The sequence below is a fragment of the Oratosquilla oratoria genome, chromosome 1 (assembly GCF_046742065.1).
Source record: "Oratosquilla oratoria isolate Oo_2021 chromosome 1, ASM4674206v1, whole genome shotgun sequence".
In the NCBI taxonomy this organism is placed as follows: Eukaryota; Metazoa; Arthropoda; class Malacostraca; order Stomatopoda; family Squillidae; genus Oratosquilla; species Oratosquilla oratoria.
Window position 1 is genome coordinate 90,910,850 of NC_134777.1, and position 20,000 is coordinate 90,930,849.

The window sequence follows — 20,000 nt, forward strand, 5'->3', positions numbered from 1 at the left end:
TCCACCACCACTGCTTCCTTTCCTGCCACATTCGCACCCAAGTATCTAAAACTATCCACTTCCTCCAGTCTCTCTCCCTTAATACTCACTTCCAGTCTGCTGCCACTCTCTCCCCTTGTACATCTTATCACCTTACTTTTGCCCACATTTATCTTCAGCTTCCTTCTTTCACACACCTTCTCAAACTCTGTCACTAAATTCCTCAATCGCTCCTCTGATCCCGCTACAATCGCAGTTTCGTCAACAAACAACAACTGGCTTATTTACCACTTTTCTCCGTTTTCTTTAACCATCTCCAACCTCTAACCCACTACCCTTGCATTCACCTCTCGCATCACCCCATCCATGTAAAGTTTGAACAGCCAGGACGACATAACACATCCCTGACGAAGTCCCACCTTTACCTCAAACCATTCACTCTCTCCATTTCTAATCCTAACACAAGCTCTACTACTCTAGTAAAAACTCTTGACTGCTCTTAACAGCTTTCCTCCTATCCCATATATTTGCAATACCTCCCACAGTGCTTTCCTCTCTACACTGTCGTAAGCCTTTTCCAGATCCATAAAAGCCCCCCAAAATCCTTACTTTTTCCCATAGCTTCCTCACATATCTGTCTTACCACAAAAATCTGATCTACACAACCCCTACCTATCCTAAAATCACACTGTTCCTCACCAATTACTCCCTCTGTTTCTCTCCTAATCCTCTCAATCAAGACCCTCCGATAAGCCTTCCCAACTACACTTAACAAGCTTATCCCTCTGAAACTACTACACTCACTCCTGTCCCCCTTTCCTTTGTAAAGCGGAACTATACAGGCACTCCTCCAGTCCTCCGGCACTCGAGCCTCTCTTAAACAAACATTAAATAACCTCACCAGCCAGTCCACCATAACTGTACCTCCTTTTTTCAGACATTCAGCATGGCATCCAGCCAACCCAGGTGCATTACCTGCTCTCATCATCTTAACAACTGCTTTCACTTCATCTTTCCTTATTTCTCCTCCATTTTCCTCACTCATCACTCTCATTTTCTTAGCACTTCCCACTGCAACTACCTTTCCCTCCCTATCCTCATTCACATTTAGCAACTCCCTAAAATACTTTGCCCACCTTCCTCTCATTGCCTTCTCTTCCATTACAATCTCTCCATCTGCCCCTTTTACCTTTTCTTTTCTACTTGATTCGCTTCCTCTTCTTCTTTTAATTTCTTTCCAAAACATCTTTTTATTACTTTCAAAATTTTCTGTCATACTCTTACCCCATTTCATATCTGCTCTTTTCTTTCCCTCCTCTATCTTATGCTTGACTTCCCTTCTCTTTACTTTGTACCTCTCGTACGATTCCCTCGTCCTAATTTGTAGCCAATCTATGAATGCCTGCTTCTTCTCTTGTACACCATTCTTTGCTTCCTCATCCCACTTCCTTCTATTTCCTCCCATCCTCCTTGTTCCACATACCATCTTTGCACACCTTATGACTCCCTCATTGAACCATCCCCATTCCTCCTCCACTCCTAGTTTTACTCTATCCTTCACTCCCTCCCAATCCTCTCTCAGCTTCTTCTTATACTCCTTCTCCTTTTCTTTCTCATTTAAACACTTCAGTCTAAGTACCTCCCTACCTTCTGGCCTTTTCCTCTTTCCCCACCTATTCGCCACTCTCAATTTACCTTCCACCAGGAAATGATCTGATATTCCCCCACTCTCTCCCCTTAGAACATGTACATTCCTAACTCTTCCTACCATACTCCTGGCCAATACTATATAGTCCATTAACGCTGTGTCTGCCAACCTTCCATCCACCACCCTCTCCCATGTGTACTTATTCTTGAATTTCTTCCTAAACTTTGTATTTGCTATCATCAACTCTCTTTCGAGACACATCTCCACCATCAATTCCCCTCTACGATTTTTACCTGGAACTCCATACTTCCCAATCACTCCGTCTATTGGTTTGTTTCCTAACCTACCCTAGTCTCCCAATACAACTTCATTGACATTTCTCCCTAATCCCTCTCTGCACTCATTTATGGGGACGGAGTTACGGATTATACTTGCTTATCAGGTTCCTTTTTTTCTGCATGTTTAATCTCAGTACTAAAGGATGCACCCTGGGTGTGCCTACCTAGTTTCCAAAACCTATTTCAGTCACTGATGATGCGATTCCCTCCAGGTGCACACGGCGGCGGCGGCGGTGGCAACGACGACGACGTAGCCAACATGGAAACGGTCCGCAATCTTGCCATCCGACTGATAAGGTCCCGAGCATCCGCTCGGTCATCCAGGCGGTCACCCAGCCAAGCATGTGCCCACTCATCCACCCCATCCGCGTCCCAGTCATTCTCCTCTCCGCCAGAGTGCTCATCCGTACATCCATCCACCCGTCCATCCACTTCAGGAATCACTTCTACTTCGACACGGTCTTTGGACTTCGAACCAGGAACCTCAAATAACCAGAAGCTCGAAATCGCCCCGGGGAAGAATTCTGAAGAAGGGGAAGGAGAAGATACTTGTGAGGCGTCTTCAGTCACACACCTTCCACTTCCACCCTCCTCGTGTACATCCCCGTCCTCATCCATATCCAACTCGGCATCCATGGCGTCGTCAGCCAAGGCGTCTCGACGGAAATCTGCGTCGGTGGTGCTCGAGACTTGATTCGGAAACCCAACGACTGAAGAAAATGGTCTGGTGATAGCCAGGGAGTCGACCTATATTATACTATCCAGTATAGGGTTCCATTAGGATAGTTAATTCCTGTAATAAGCGCAGATTATCTTCAAAAATGAGTAAAAATATCTGGCAGTAGCCATAAAAGTTTACTGTCTGATTGAAGGTTCGATCGAAATAGATCCAAGTCTTGTACGGCAGAAGGTACCCTAGCAATCAAATGGAATTGGTTGACAGAGCCCCCTGCCCCTAAAAATGTAGAAGGTTGATTTGTAGATGAGTAAAAACAGCAACGACTGCAACAGCACTGTAGGAGAGAGGTCAAACGCAGAGTATGGGATCCAATGTATTTCTGAAAAACCCTGCTGGGCGAAACGTTAAATGCATTGGATCCCATACTCTGCGTTTGGCCTCTCTCCTACAGTTGATTTGTAGAATATTTGGGGCTGACTTAGAAGAAGCCTTAACTGACTAACCATGGGAGACACAAAGGTAGGGAATGTTTCTCACAACCCAATTAAATTGGCCGGAAGCATCCAGAAAAAAAACTAAGTGGATTCCAATTGTGAAGTGGTTAATCAGGGTAGGTATTATTACTCTTGAGTTTGTATGGTTTCTTTCAAATGTAAAAGAAAATCTGCTAATCGTAGAGTGAAGTGCAAATCATCAAACTACAGTGTAAGACAATTGTTTTGATCCGGGTTCAAACCATTTGAGGGGAGGAATGAACCCATATTTCGAAGTGTCAATGAATCTTCCATCTAAACTCTTTATTTAGAGGGCCCTGAGTTATTGGGAACCCTTTCAACAGGACCTCACGAGGGATCCCAAACAGCAAGTCATACATAGGGCTCCTAAACGGGCCAGCCCTAGAACTTGTGGAGCATTGTGGTGTGGAGACTTCATACAAGCTTTCGCTTCAAACTGCAACTTCAGGTACCCTAGAGGGGAACACATTGGGGTGTTTCTGCTACAGGTAATGGTGGCGGTAGTCCTGTTTCGAACATAATGAGGTGTGTGTGTTTATTTATTTTTGTTGAATTGTGTGTCTTATTTATTTTTTGCGTGCCAAGAAAGTTTGATGTACCGTGCAGTTCCGTGACCGTTGGTAAAATGCAGATATGGCATCAGTGTATAGTTTTGGTAAATATTGAATATATGTAAGTATAGTACAGACTTCAAGTCACAGCCAGGGACCAAGGAAAACTTAGCTTATGGGAAGAGGTGCTCTTACCTTTGTCCATTGTGCTTAAGCAAGTTGGCATCAACAGTAGCTATTGAAGTTCAGACCTCTGGCTATGTAGGCAGGATTGAACTTCGATGTACTAGAGGTGCACACATTATTAAAAGATGTCGATAAAATTATCCAGACACTACATTGGCTACTGTATTATATTTTGTAGAATACAATGAAGCTATGCTCACATGCGATTAAACATATGGGACATGTAGGGGAATTAATCTCTTTTATCCAATATATTGCACAGGTAAAATTATACAAAAATGCATAGGTGGTATTACATTGTACAGACATTATACATAGTGTATAGATAATATACAAAGGATAACCATGATTCTGTATGGATAGCATAAGGTAATGTGTTTATACGCTGGCGTGGGGTGTGAACATTTCCCTGCCAGCATTTATGCTGTATAAATTCACAACTATCATATCATGGCTTCAGGTTTTTTTTTATGTACTGATCAAGAAATAATAAACAAATTGATTTGTTCCATTGGTTTCACTTGTGTTTTTCCAGAATGTATCCAGTGGAGATATACTGCTCGGGGTGTTGTTGTCTTCATGTAGCCTCCCTGTGATCATATGCACACACAATCAACAATCATTACAGCACTGGTCCCATGTCCTCACCAACAACGCTTCTTTATGCCTCCCTTATTCTGTTTGTTTTCTATTTATTCTTCTTGTAATCTCAGTCTATCTGGTTTCATTTCAGTCTATTTTTAACCCAAAATCTCCCCCTCCCCCTTTATTCACTTCTGTCTTAGCTGGAGCACAAATTTTGTTCCCCAAATTCAATTTCTGCTCGATTTTTACCATGCACTCGTTCCCTATTCTTTCTTTGCATACAAGGGTTGCACTGTATCTACCAATGCCAAGTTTGATTTTGCGAGTACATTGATATACAAAGGAATACAAAAGAAATGCAAACAACAGCAGACTTATCGGCCTTTACTGTGGAAATGGTTAAGAATAACTGATTCAATCGAAGTGTATTAGCGCACAATGCTGAAAAATAAGTTAGATTGGGGTTAGACTATATTCATCTAGGCGTCTTTTTAAATGCCAAGTGTATTTGAACTTATAACATGAACAGGTTGTTTGTTTGAAACATTAACAATGCCGTTAAAAAAAAAAAAAACTGAAAAAAGTGTACACAAAAGATGTCTATATCCACATCCATCTTGCTTGTGTTGACAGCGTAATCAGAGGCGTGCTGGTCTCGCATTCACTTGGTTGTGGATTCGAATCCTGCACTCTTCTCCGATTCTCAACGGTGAATGTTACCTGCCCCTATCATCCAAGCACAAAGATGACGACTTTGGAGGCAGTTACGCGCCTCCTGGCGTAGGCTTCTCACCTTCTTACTGTAAGGAGCTCTTCAAGGAGTGTGACAGAAGAAGAACGCAGAGCAAAAGTGGAGAGCTTAGCAGACTCAGTGTTGTTGTATGAGAGTGAAGTGTGAACTCTGGGAGTAGTACCAAGATGGCTTTAGAACAGTGGTTCCCAAACTTTTTTCTGTCATTTCCCCCTTGCACCCAGTTCAACCATCCAGATTTCCCCCTTTCATGTGTATGAGGGAAAGAGTAGTTAAAACACACTGTGACTATTTACTAATTTATTTTTCAAATGTACATATATACTGATAAACAGGCATTCTCTCTCTCTCTCTCTCTCTCTCTCTCTCTCTCTCTCTCTCTCTCTCTCTCTCTCTCTCCCTCAGACATGAGAAAATTCATCTGAGATTTTTTTTAGTTCGTAGGTAGTATAATTATTTCCCCCCTGGTAGCTTCAAATTTCCCCCCAGGGGGAAATTTCCCCCAGTTTGGGAACCCCTGCTTTAGAACGTACACCAGACGAAACTAGAAGGTACTTGACCACCGTCAACCCCTGTGTGCAGTGACTTCATCTTATCTGGAGGAAACAGAATGGAATTATAATTACATTTTGCATCGCGGAGATGTAGCCTACAGCCTCTGGGATGTGTATTATGTTTTATCACATATACTGAAATACAATTTATGAAAGTGCAAATAAATATAATTCATTTCAGTTTCATGCCATAGCTCAGTCTCACATGACAGCGTCTCAAAGTTGTCCACAAGGATAGAAGCGCTGGTAAATTTGTGTTGAGGCTCATTCTTTCTTCTCAGACATAGTCTACCTCAGTTTTAATATCGCAGATTCTTACTCCCAGTCTCCGTTTCAAATTCTTCCTCAATTCAACTCTTTTTGTTTAAGTATGAACTTTCAGTTGCAGGCTTTGTTAGTCTTAATTGTTCTTTTAGTTTCAGTCTTGGCTTCTGTGGATCTTTGAGCCTCAGTCTTTGTCTCAATTTCAATATATTTTCAAGTCATTCTCTCCCGCCTTCTCACTCTCTTAGCAAGACTTACCCCGTTCTCACTCCAGCGTGAGATCGTACCACATCTCGACATCTCTGTTCACCTCTCGCATGATCCTCTCCCAGTGCTCGGCGCCCTTCGGCGTCGTGTCGAGGCCCAGGAGGGCGTGGCCCAAGCTCCTCCGACTGAAGCGGCCGACGCGAAGAACCATAGCCTCGACGCAGTACTCCGAGAGCTGGAGAAAGAGTCTCCGGTGAGTGGGATTGAAGTGCCCCAAGGATTACAGTTAGTAACGGGGCTATAACAGTGGGTTCAATAGAATCTTGTCTCGTTGCCTAATTGTGACATACAGGAAAGGAGTTTTATTCTCCAACTATCATGCGCAGTTTTTGGAATTTCTTGTGATAGTATACATACATATACCAAGTTTTTTCCCTTACAAGAGAGGTAGCCAAAGTCAAAGGCATAAATCCACTCCCACTCATTTCATCCCCACATACTCCTCTCTCATTCACCACCCCTCCCTCGCTCTTTCATTGGGTCCTCCTGGATTTCGGGTCATCCCTGCATCTTGCCCACTGTCCTGTTGTGATTGTAGGGGGAGTAATGATATTTTTTAAGTTATTCCTTGAGCTAGTTAATATATGGAAAGCTGTGTGTGTGTGTGTGTGTGTGTGTGTGTGTGTGTGTGTGTGTGTGTGTGTGTGTGTGTGTGTGTGTGTGTGTGTGTGTGTGTGTGTGTGTGTGTGTGTGTGTGTGTGTGTGTGTGTGTGTGTGTGTGTGTGTGTGTGTGTATGTGTGTGTGTGTGGTCTCGTGGTCGACTATTATTCGTTGGGTTGAAAGCTTTTCGTTCTTATCGTCTGATGAACCCATGAACACTGCCCCTACCCCATATACTACAACTTGGGCTATGCATGAGCTCTTGGGCTCTGATCCGGGAAGGTAACAGCTGTCGATCATGTGTCCAAAACGTGATCCAAAACTGTGGTGAATTACACACACACACACACACACACACACACACACAAATCAGATGTCTTATAAACTTGTTCTTTTCTCCAGGCGACCTTCTTCAGAACCACCGTTCTGTCCCCTGGGGGACGTAACATTCTTTGAGTCTGGAAGATAAACAATTCAAACATCATGTCCAGGGATTTTGTGCCTACCCTGTATTTGAATGGACGAGTGGACATCGGTCTGAACAAAGCTTCGAAGGATGGAGACCCTCTGTACTCCTTCAACCAGGAAATGTATAGATCTGACAAAGGTCACCTTTACCCGATGTGCTTGGAATTCCAGAGTATGTGACAAACACCGGTAGCTGTTGGGCTTGGGAAAAAAAAATCTGTGACGACTTCGGCATCGACTTCGTCATCACCTTCGTTGTGACTCACCTTGTCGTACTCGACGTCGAAGATGAAGGGCGCGTTCCAGACGGGGTTGGGGCCCGTCGCCGGCTTGGTCGACTGGACGGCCACGGTTTCCCCGCCCCGGCGCACCACCACCTCAGCTATATAATCCGCGCCTCCCTGCAAAGAGGACATCTTACCTTTGTTGTATATATGTACACACACACACAAACACACACACACACACACACACACACACACACACACACACACACACACACACACACACACACACACACACACACACACACACACACACACACACACACACACACTTTCAACGAACGGACGGCTTGACGAACGCTCTGAAGAAAAGTGCAGATTGAGGATACCAACGCAAAGAGAAGTGCCTTTTTGTATTTGCAGTGGGGGGGAATTGCTCGTGAGGTAGTGGGAAAGTAAGGAAAGAGGAGAGGGGGAGGGATTACTGGGGAAATGGAAGGTAATGAGGATGTGGAGGACTTGGCCCAGGAAGACGGGCGGAAGGTCAACATGAAACGACCACCGGATGACGAAATGGCAAATAAAAATGTAAAGATTAGAAGTATAGAGAGGAGAAATACAGTAGAAAGTGACGAGAATATGTTCCAGGGATTTAAAGAGGGTGGGGGGGACACAACCCCCCCCAGACTGATAAGACTAGAGGAGAGAGTTGATAAGGTGATCGAGGACTTGGAACGTAAGTTAGGTAATGTAGGCTCCATTCTCCAAAGAATTGAAAGATTGGAACAACTAGAGAAGGCTAACAGAAACTTAACTGAAGAAGTAGAGGACCTAAAAAGACAGTTAGGAAATGTAAAGGAGGAGAATGAGAAATTGAAGAAGAATAGTAATGAAAACAGTGAGAAAATAGCTACAGAAGCTAAAAATTGGAGAATAACTCAAGAAGGGAATAAGGTTTCATTCACTGACATAGTCAAACAGCAATTGAAAGAACATAATGAAGACTCAGTTATTAAAGTGATGAGACAGAAGGAGAATATAGTAAGAGAATTAGCTGACAAAAAGAAATGTATAATTATATTAGGAATGGAAGAGAAACATAACCCAGATAGAACCGCAAGAATCAAGGAGGAAAATGAAAGGGTAAGCAGTTTATTAAAATTAGTCCAGGAAGATGAACCAGAAATTATAAAGGAAATTGAGGAAAAATTCAGACTCGGAAAATATAGTACAGATAAGACCAGACCAATTAAGATTAAATTCAGGTCACAAACAACGGCAGAGAAAATTCTATCCAAGACAGGGAAACTAGCAACAAATGATCAATATAAAAAGGTATGGATAAAAAGAGAAATGAATAAGGAGGAAAGAGAGGCAGAAAAGCAGAAAAGAATTGAAGCTAAGGCAAAAAACGAGGAAAGAACGGAGTCAGAGAAAGAGAGATTCTATTGGAGAGTAGTGAACATGAAAATAAAGCAGTTCGACATACTAAAGAAAAACATAAGGGAAACAGAGAACACAATGGAAGTGGCAGAAAACTAAGAGTGTCTTACACAAATATAGATGGATTGATAACAGGATTGAATGAACTGAATGATTATTTGAAAGAAAAAGAACCGGACATAATGGGAATTGTAGAAACAAAATTAAAAGGCCCACTACCACCCAACAGTGTAGGACATGATACATACAATTATTGGATTAGAAACAGAGAGAAAAAACAAGGGGGTGGAGTTATGTTCCTGACAAAGAAGGATATAAACGTGAAAGGTGTCATATATGGAAAGAATACAGTAGAGATGATTATGATAGAAGTGGAAGACCGAGATAAGAAGAGCAGAAAATTTGTGATCAACTATGTGCCTCCGAAAACAGCCTCATGGGAGGAGAATGAACATAAAAGTATGTTAGAGGACACAAAGATAGCATTAACTAAAATAATGGAAGACGGAGGAAGAATAGTTATGATGGGCGACTTTAATTGCAAAGAAATCTGCTGGGAAGAAATGACAGTAAAGAGTGGTGATGACTCATGGGGAAATGCTCTACTTGAGATGATTACTGACCATTCAATGACACAATGGATACAAGAGAACACTAGGTATAGAAATGAAGAAGAACCATCGAGGCTAGACTTAATAATTACATCTGAACCTAGAATAGTGGACAAGATTGAATATAAAACACCAATAGGTAAAAGTGACCACATATTGATTGAACTGGAACTTAATGAAGAAAAATATATGAAAAGAAATGAACAATATAGAAAAGGAAGAATGATGTATGAAAAAACAAACTTTGATAAAATAAGAGAATTCTTCCAACAAGAAAACTGGGAAGAAATATACAAAGAAGAAACATCAGTGGAAGAGAAATGGAATATTTTGACAAAAATTTACAAAGAAGGAGTGGAAAAGTATGTCCCAAGACAAAAACAAGAAAAAGAATATGTAAAATGCTGGTACAACAAAAGTTGTAGGGAGTTAAAAGACAAAAGAGACAAAGCCTGGACCGGATGGAAAAAAGACAGAAGACCTGAAAAATGGAAAATATATACTGGTTATAGAAATGAATATGTACAAAAGTGCAGAGAGGAAAAAAGAAAATATGAAAAAGATGTTATAGAAAAGTGTAAAGATCAACCAAAACTATTCTACAGATTTGTAAACAATAAACTGAAAAACAAACAAGACTTGGAGAAATTAAGACAAGGGGGAGTTGAATACACTGAGGAAATGGAAATGGCAGAAATTATGAACAAACATTTTAAATCAGTGTTTACAAGGGAAAATATACAACCTGAAGAGATTGAGTGGAAGGAAAAAGTCCCCCCTATGGAAGAAATAGAAGTAACGAAGAATGAAATATTGACACACTTGGGTAATTTTGATGTCAGAAAATCGCATGGGCCAGATGAAATAGCAAACTGGATTCTGAAAGAATGTAGGAATGAACTGGCAGACAAAATACATAGCATAATAAGCAGTTCCTTAAAAGAAGGAAAAGTTCCAGAAGATTGGAAAAAAGCAAATATAGTACCTATATATAAAGGAGGAAATAAAGAAGAACCTACCAACTATAGACCAGTCTCTCTAACAAGTACAATAGCAAAAATATGTGAAAGAATTATCAAAAGTAGATGGGTAAAATACTTGGAAAAAAACAACGTACTAAATCCAAGGCAATTTGGATTCAGACAAGGACGATCATGCGTCACCAATTTAACATGTTTCTATTCAAGGCTAATAGATATAATACAAGAAAGAGATGGATGGGCTGATTGTGCATTTCTAGACCTAAAAAAAGCTTTTGACAAAGTACCACATAAGAAGTTGCTTAAGAAATTAGAATATGAAGGAGGAATACAAGGTAAATTGCTAAATTGGATGGAAGACTTTTTGCAAGAAAGAAAAATGAGAGTAGTGATAAGAGATCAGCACTCAAAATGGAATGAAGTAATAAGCGGTGTCCCGCAGGGAACAGTTCTGGCCCCAATAATGTTTGCTATATATATTAATGATATGGATGAAGGAATTGAAAGCTATATGAGCTTCTTTGCAGATGATGCAAAATTACTGAAAAGAGTGAAAACTGAAGAAGATTGTGAATCACTACAGAGAGATCTAAATAAAGTACAAGAATGGAGTAGGAAGTGGGAGATGGAGTTCAATACAAAAAAGTGTAGTATAATGGAATTTGGAAAAAGCAAAAACAGAATAACAGGATCATATAATTTGGGAGAAGAAGGAATAAAAAGAGTAGAAAATGAGAGGGACCTGGGAGTCATTGTTATGAATAATATGTCACCTGAGAAACATATAAATAAGATTTTTGGAGAAACTTATAATTTAATAAGAACAATCAAAGTGGCATTTACATACCTGGATGAAGAAATGGTGAGGAAAATCCTAGTCACCCTGATAAGACCAAGATTGGAATATGCAGCAACGATATGGTCACCAAGTACAAAAAAATGTATAAAAAAACTTGAAAGAATACAAAGAGCAATTACTAAACTGGCACCAACACTCTCAAAACTATCATATGAAGAGAGACTACAAAAACTTAAACTACAGACACTAGAGCAAAGAAGAGAGAGAGGAGATTTGATAGCTATTTACAGAATCATGAAAGGCATAGAAATTACTGATAGAGAGAATCTGATAAAATGGGATGACAGAAATACAAGAGGACACGGAAATAAAATAAAAAAAGACAACTATAGAAGAGATTTGAAAAAGAACAGCTTTCCTCACAGAGCAATAGACAGTTGGAACAAGTTAGATGAGAAAGTGGTGTGTGCAAAAACAATACATGAATTTAAAAATAGTTTAGATAAAATGAGATATGAAGACGGGACCTCACGAGCATAGCTCCCCTTCCCGTAAAATACAACTAGGTAAATACAACTAGGTAAATACACAAACACGCGCGCACGCGCGCATTTTGTAAGGTCAGCATTATCAGTAGATCGAGATATGAGCTCTCGGGTTCTCATCGTGGGGGATAATAGCTGTCGATCAAGAGTCCAACACATGGTCCAAGACTGTTATGAATTTCACACTCTCTCTCTCTCTCTCTCTCTCTCTCACACACACACACACACACACACACACACACACACACACACACACACACACACACACACACACACACACACACACACACACAAACGCAGAGTCACGGTCGAAGAAGCACACACACACACACACACACACACACACACACACACACACACACACACACACACACACACACACACACACACACACACACACACACACACACACACACACACACACACACACACACACACACACACACACACACACACACACACACACACACACACACACACACACACACACACACACAAATCCCAGCAGCGGGTTTTGATTTTGAAAATTTCGGTTCCCTTCTCGGTGCACTTCGGGTGACGCTCAGGTGAAGTTAGGTCACCGTACTGGTTTCAAAGTCAAGAGAGGGACACGAAGTCGCGGGGAAGGGACCCGCTACTGGGACACAGGCCAAGGACAACCCTCACCAATGTCTTCGATGGCGGAAGGTTTGCAGCTTTTCTGACGACCACCTTGACCCTGTTGCTGAAGGAGGCGAGTGCCTGGCACTGTGCCACGACGAGGACCTCGCCTCGCTTGCCGCCTAGGTCCTCGGAGACCGGGGACGCAACACCTTCCTGTAGGAGGACCAAAAGGGAGGGAGCATGAGTCAGCAGGAGGATCTGTAAAAGACATTAATAATTTACCCTTGACAGCTCAGCACAGGGGCGTAGCTAGAGATATAATTCGTGGGCAGGAGGGAAGGGGAGGGAGAGGAGTGTCATCATAACTCCCCTAAAGTCTTTGTATATTTGAAAAATAAAATTAAAAAAAAGTCTCAAATTATAATATATATATATATATATATATATATATATATATATATATATATATGTACATGTATATATATATATATATATATGTATATATGTATATATATAAATATATATGTATACATATGTGTACATACTGTATATATATATATATATATATATATATATATATATATATATATATATATAAATGTATGTATACATATGTGTACATATATATATATATATATATATATATATATATGTATATATATATATATATATATATATATATATATATATATATATATATAAGATGAAAGGGAGGGAGGAGGGTTGAGGGAAGTGGAATATATAGGAAATGGAATGGGTGGGAGCGGTTTCTATGCCTTTTTCTTTTTCGCTACACCCCGTGTAGAGGGAAGAAGCCTTTGGTATATGCATATATATATACATATATATATATATATATATATATATATATATATATATATGAGTGGCAGGGTGGTGAGATAAACACCGAGAATCGTTGAAGTTTTATTAACTGACGTTTCGCTCTTAACAGAGTTTCTTCAGAGTGTACAGTACAAACATGATCGGGAAATCAACAGTTTTATACTCTACATCGTGATGGTTTTATTAAGCTGTCCAAAACGTCCGGCTGGATGGTCCTACAGGAGTTGAAGGGTACGAGAGGGAGGGAGGGGGTGGGTTAAGGAAGGAACGCGGAATGATGTAAGGTATAAAACTGTTGATTTCCCGATCATGTTTGTACACTCTGAAGAAGCTCTGTTAAGAGCGAAACGTCAGTTAATAAAACTTCAACGATTCTCGGTGTTTATCTCACCACCCTGGCACTCATTTTGTCGTCCATTCCTCAATATATGTATATATATATATATATATATATATATATATATATATATATTCATATATATATATACATATATATATGTATATATATGAATATTTATATGTATACATATGTGTATATATATATATATATATATATGTATGTATATATATGAATATTTATATGTATATATATGTATGTGTATATATAAATATATATATGTATATATATATGTATATATATATGTATATATATATATATATATATATATATATATATATATTGCTGTTGAATGCTAAAGCACATATGGCATCAATGATTTTTAGAGAACATTTCTCTAACTTTCTAAGTAGACACTCTCCGAAGGATTATCACCGATGGAGTTTTACCAAAGGGACCCTACGAGAGGGTTTTGCTGAGAGTCTCCAGCCGTCCCAATCTATTAGCCTCCTTAATTATGAAAAATAACACCACCCCTGGAGGACCTAAGGAATCGAAAGCCAGTGTAGTCTACAAATCTAAATGCTCTGAAGAGGCATGCAAGCCCCTCGACATGAGCTACGTCGGACACACGATGACCACCTTAAGAAGGGGACTACTAGCACACCGAAACAATGGAGCAATTCACCAGCATTACATCGACACTCATGACAAGAAGCCGCGCTTGAAAGAACTCATCAGGGACACAGATATAATTCACACAGACTCTAACTACGGGCGCTTAATAATTGCCGAGACGGTTAGTATTACTTTGCAGCAGCTTACTTTAAACGTCCAGAAGTCATCGGATCATGTCCTCCCTTCCAGTAGAAAAAATAAACCCGCACACCGTGACATTTGCACACTGGAAGTTCCAAGCCGACAAGACGTGCCATTAGCTCCCCGTAAGTCCCGGCGAGAGGGTGCATCTAGACATTTGCTCACCGGAAGTGACAACCCGACAAGACGTGACAAAAGCCCATCATAGGACTGGGCCCCCTTCCTGGCGCAGCCCACCCGCATATTCCCACCAATCGTATTCCACCATTTTTATTTCTTCTCTGTTGTTTCTACGGCCCACGGGCCTTTATATTCCAATGTATTTCACATTTGTATTCAGTTTTACCCTGAAGACGACCATGTGAAATGGTTGAAACAGCTGTCGGTATAAAATGGAGCACCATTCTCACGATTTTCGTACTTTCCTTCAGAGTTTGAACCATGAAGAAAAAAACTTATATTTAGAAAGTTAGAGAAATGTTCTCTAAAAATCATTGATGCCACATGTGCTTTAGCATTCAACAGTATTTTATTTAAGAGAAAGACTGCCCAAAAGGTTTATATATATTTATATATACATATATGTATTTATATATATATATTTATATATATATATGTATATATACATATATATACATATATATATACATATATATATATGTATATATATATATATATATATATATATATATCTAGTGTATGTGTTTGTGTGTATGTGTAAGGATAGCATTATTGGGCAATATATTAGCTCTGAACTTTTAGATGAATAAAATATCCTACAGATAACATGTAAAGATGACAAATCACACGGTACAATACACAGTTGGCACCACTTCTAAATAACCCAGTGGCTGTTGTCTTCAAGAGATCTTTCGAAGGCGCGTATCTTTAGATCACAGACTTGAGGTGGTGGCACACTAGGCTAGCACGCTGCTCGCTTTTGCTACCTCATTTGAGTAGAAACGACCTCGGTTACAATATACTAAATGTGTCAAACGTTCGTATAGATCTAACTTCTCTTAGTTCGTCATTCAGCTTCTTACTATATGACGAAAGAGTAATTTGACATTTGGAAACTTGAAAAAAATAAACGTAACCGAAGTCGTTTTTACTCAAACGAAGTAGCAATATCAAGTAGCATACTAGCGAGAAATGCTTAGCGTGCCGCCACCTTTAGGAAGTGCAAGATCGTTTTACGACTTACGAGCACTTCTTTGTGAACGTCGTAAAGACAGACGTTTGTTATTGTTTCACAAAAGATCCAGGTGACTGTGGTTCGGCATAAAACGAGCACCTACCTTCTTCGTCGGGGTCACGGGCTGGACAGTGGCGACCGGGGTATTGGGTCGAAGCTGTTCTTGGCACAACCTGTACCGAAGTTCACCCAGAGGCTTGTCCTTCATGTAGCCTCTCCTGCGGACGAAGACCTCGAAGAGAAGCACGCTCCGTTGGACCTCCTGCAGACTGACTCCTGGCGGAAGGAAGGACGAAGAACATGGGTTTGAGAGAACTTTTCTCCAGTGTCATCCGGATCGCGGTTGTTGGAGACAAGGTTTTAATCAATGTTTAAGTAAGCTTCAATCACACACACACGCGCGCACACACACACACACACACACACACACACACACACACACACACACACACACACACACACACACACACACACACACACACACACACACACACACACACACACACACACACACACACGCACGCACACACACACACGTGTGTATATATATATATATATATATGTACATATACAGTATATATATATATATATATATATATATATATATATATATATATATGTGTGTGTATTTACCTAGTTGTATTTTACGGGAAGGGGAGCTATGCTCGTGGGGTCCCGTCTTCATATCTCATTTTATCTAAACTATTTTTAAATTCATGTATTGATTTTGCACACACCACTTTCTCATCTAACTTGTTCCAACTGTCTATTGCTCTGTGAGGAAAGCTGTTCTTTTTAAAATCTCTTCTATAGCTGTCTTTTTTTATTTTCTTTCCGTGTCCTCTTGTATTTCTGTCATCCCATTTTATCAGATTCTCTCTATCAGTAATTTCTATGCCTTTCATGATTCTGTAAATAGCTATCAAATCTCCTCTCTCTCTTCTTTGCTCTAGTGTCTGTAGTTTAAGTTTTTGTAGTCTCTCTTCATATGATAGTTTTGAGAGTGTTGGTGCCAATTTTGTAATTGCTCTTTGTATTCTTTCAAGTTTTTTTATACATTTTTTTGTATTTGGTGACCATATCGTTGCTGCATATTCCAATCTTGGTCTTATCAGGGTGATTAGGATTTTCCTCACCATTTCTTCATCCAGGTATGTAAATGCCACTTTGATTGTTCTTATTAAATTATAAGTTTCTCCAAAAATCTTATTTATATGTTTCTCAGGTGACATATTATTCATAACAATGACTCCCAGGTCCTTCTCATTTTCTACTTTTTTTATTCCTTCTTCTCCCAAATTATATGATCCTGTTATTCTGTTTTTGCTTTTTACCAAATTCCATTATACTACACTTTTTTGTATTGAACTCCATCTCCCACTTCCTACTCCATTCTTGTACTTTATTTAGATCTCTCTGTAGTGATTCACAATCTTCTTCAGTTTTCACTCTTTTCAGTAATTTTGCATCATCTGCAAAGAAGCTCATATAGCTTTCAATTCCTTCATCCATATCATTAATATATATAGCAAACATTATTGGGGCCAGAACTGTTCCCTGCGGGACACCGCTTATTACTTCATTCCATTTTGAGTGCTGATCTCTTATCACTACTCTCATTTTTCTTTCTTGCAAAAAGTCTTCCATCCAATTTAGCAATTTACCTTGTATTCCTCCTTCATATTCTAATTTCTTAAGCAACTTCTTATGTGGTACTTTGTCAAAAGCTTTTTTTAGGTCTAGAAATGCACAATCAGCCCATCCATCTCTTTCTTGTATTATATCTATTAGCCTTGAATAGAAACATATTAAATTGGTGACGCATGATCGTCCTTGTCTGAATCCAAATTGCCTTGGATTTAGTACGTTGTTTTTTTCCAAGTATTTTACCCATCTACTTTTGATAATTCTTTCACATATTTTTGCTATTGTACTTGTTAGAGAGACTGGTCTATAGTTGGTAGGTTCTTCTTTATTTCCTCCTTTATATATAGGTACTATATTTGCTTTTTTCCAATCTTCTGGAACTTTTCCTTCTTTTAAGGAACTGCTTATTATGCTATGTATTTTGTCTGCCAGTTCATTCCTGCATTCTTTCAGAATCCAGTTTGCTATTTCATCTGGCCCATGCGATTTTCTGACATCAAAATTACCCAAGTGTGTCAATATTTCATTCTTTGTTACTTCTATTTCTTCCATAGGGGGGACTTTTTCCTTCCACTCAATCTCTTCAGGTTGTATATTTTCCCTTGTAAACACTGATTTAAAATGTTTGTTCATAATTTCTGCCATTTCCATTTCCTCAGTGTATTCAACTCCTCCTTGTCTTAATTTCTCTAAGTCTTGTTTGTTTTTCAGTTTATTGTTTACAAATCTGTAGAATAGTTTTGGTTGATCTTTACACTTTTCTATAACATCTTTTTCATATTTTCTTTTTTCCTCTCTGCACTTTTGTACATATTCATTTCTATAACCAGTATATATTTTCCATTTTTCAGGTCTTCTGTCTTTTTTCCATCTGGTCCAGGCTTTGTCTCTTTTGTCCTTTAACTCCCTACAACTTTTGTTGTACCAGCATTTTACATATTCTTTTTCTTTTGTCTTGGGACATACTTTTCCACTCCTTTTTTGTAAATTTTTGTCAAAATATTCCATTTCTCTTCCACTGTTGTTTCTTCTTTGTATATTTCTTCCCAGTTTTCTTGTTGGAAGAATTCTCTTATTTTATCAAAGTTTGTTTTTTCATACATCATTCTTCCTTTTCTATATTGTTCATTTCTTTTCATATATTTTTCTTCATTAAGTTCCAGTTCAATCAATATGTGGTCACTTTTACCTATTGGTGTTTTATATTCAATCTTGTCCACTATTCTAGGTTCAGATGTAATTATTAAGTCTAGCCTCGATGGTTCTTCTTCATTTCTATACCTAGTGTTCTCTTGTATCCATTGTGTCATTGAATGGTCAGTAATCATCTCAAGTAGAGCATTTCCCCATGAGTCATCACCACTCTTTACTGTCATTTCTTCCCAGCAGATTTCTTTGCAATTAAAGTCGCCCATCATAACTATTCTTCCTCCGTCTTCCATTATTTTAGTTAATGCTATCTTTGTGTCCTCTAACATACTTTTATGTTCACTCTCCTCCCATGAGGCTGTTTTCGGAGGCACATAATTGATCACAAATTTTCTGCTCTTCTTATCTCGGTCTTCCACTTCTATCATAATCATCTCTACTGTATTCTTTCCATATATGACACCTTTCACGTTTATATCCTTCTTAGTCAGGAACATAACTCCACCCCCTTGTTTTTTCTCTCTGTTTCTAATCCAATAATTGTATGTATCATGTCCTACACTGTTGGGTGGTAGTGGGCCTTTTAATTTTGTTTCTACAATTCCCATTATGTCCGGTTCTTTTTCTTTCAAATAATCATTCAGTTCATTCAATCCTGTTATCAATCCATCTATATTTGTGTAAGACACTCTTAGTTTTCTGCCACTTCCATTGTATTCTCTGTTTCCCTTATGTTTTTCTTTAGTATGTCGAACTGCTTTATTTTCATGTTCACTACTCTCCAATAGAATCTCTCTTTCTCTGACTCCGTTCTTTCCTCGTTTTTTGCCTTAGCTTCAATTCTTTTCTTCTGCCTCTCTTTCCTCCTTATTCATTTCTCTTTTTATCCATACCTTTTTATATTGATCATTTGTTGCTAGTTTCCCTGTCTTGGATAGAATTTTCTCTGCTGTTGTTTGTGACCTGAATTTAATCTTAATTGGTCTGGTCTTATCTGTACTATATTTTCCGAGTCTGAATTTTTCCTCAATTTCCTTTATAATTTCTGGTTCATCTTCCTGGACTAATTTTAATAAACTGCTTACTCTTTCATTTTCCTCCTTGATTCTTGCGGTTCTATCTGGGTTATGTTTCTCTTCCATTCCTAATATAATTATACATTTCTTTTTGTCAGCTAATTCTCTTACTATATTCTCCTTCTGTCTCATCACTTTAATAACTGAGTCTTCATTATGTTCTTTCAATTGCTGTTTGACTATGTCAGTGAATGAAACCTTATTCCCTTCTTGAGTTATTCTCCAATTTTTAGCTTCTGTAGCTAGTTTCTCTCTGTTTTCATTACTATTCTTCTTCAATTTCTCATTCTCCTCCTTTACATTTCCTAACTGTCTTTTTAGGTCCTCTATTTCTTCAGTTAAG

At 39.1% G+C, this 20,000-nt stretch overlaps 2 protein-coding genes across 6 annotated transcripts in view; one reads left to right on the plus strand and one right to left on the minus strand.

Moving 5' to 3' along the window:
• LOC143021085 (uncharacterized) overlaps positions 1-4,922 on the plus strand; it is a 27,020-nt gene extending 22,098 nt beyond the window's left edge. The window contains exon 4 of the mRNA XM_076178389.1: positions 2,178-4,922. Coding sequence (XP_076034504.1) covers positions 2,178-2,659 — 482 coding nt within the window. The 3' untranslated portion in view covers positions 2,660-4,922. The remainder of the gene's footprint in view (positions 1-2,177) is intronic.
• The window catches only part of LOC143020915 (synaptotagmin-4-like), a 36,825-nt gene continuing 21,677 nt past the window's right edge, over positions 4,853-20,000 (minus strand). For all 5 annotated transcript variants that reach the window (XM_076178173.1, XM_076178263.1, XM_076177890.1 and 2 more), the window contains exons 6-10: positions 15,889-16,061; positions 12,655-12,804; positions 7,653-7,787; positions 6,309-6,492; positions 4,853-5,828 (exon numbers count right to left, since the gene is read on the minus strand). In XM_076178173.1, the coding sequence (XP_076034288.1) occupies positions 6,316-6,492; positions 7,653-7,787; positions 12,655-12,804; positions 15,889-16,061 (635 nt within the window). In that variant the 3' untranslated portion in view covers positions 4,853-5,828; positions 6,309-6,315. The remainder of the gene's footprint in view (positions 5,829-6,308; positions 6,493-7,652; positions 7,788-12,654; positions 12,805-15,888; positions 16,062-20,000) is intronic.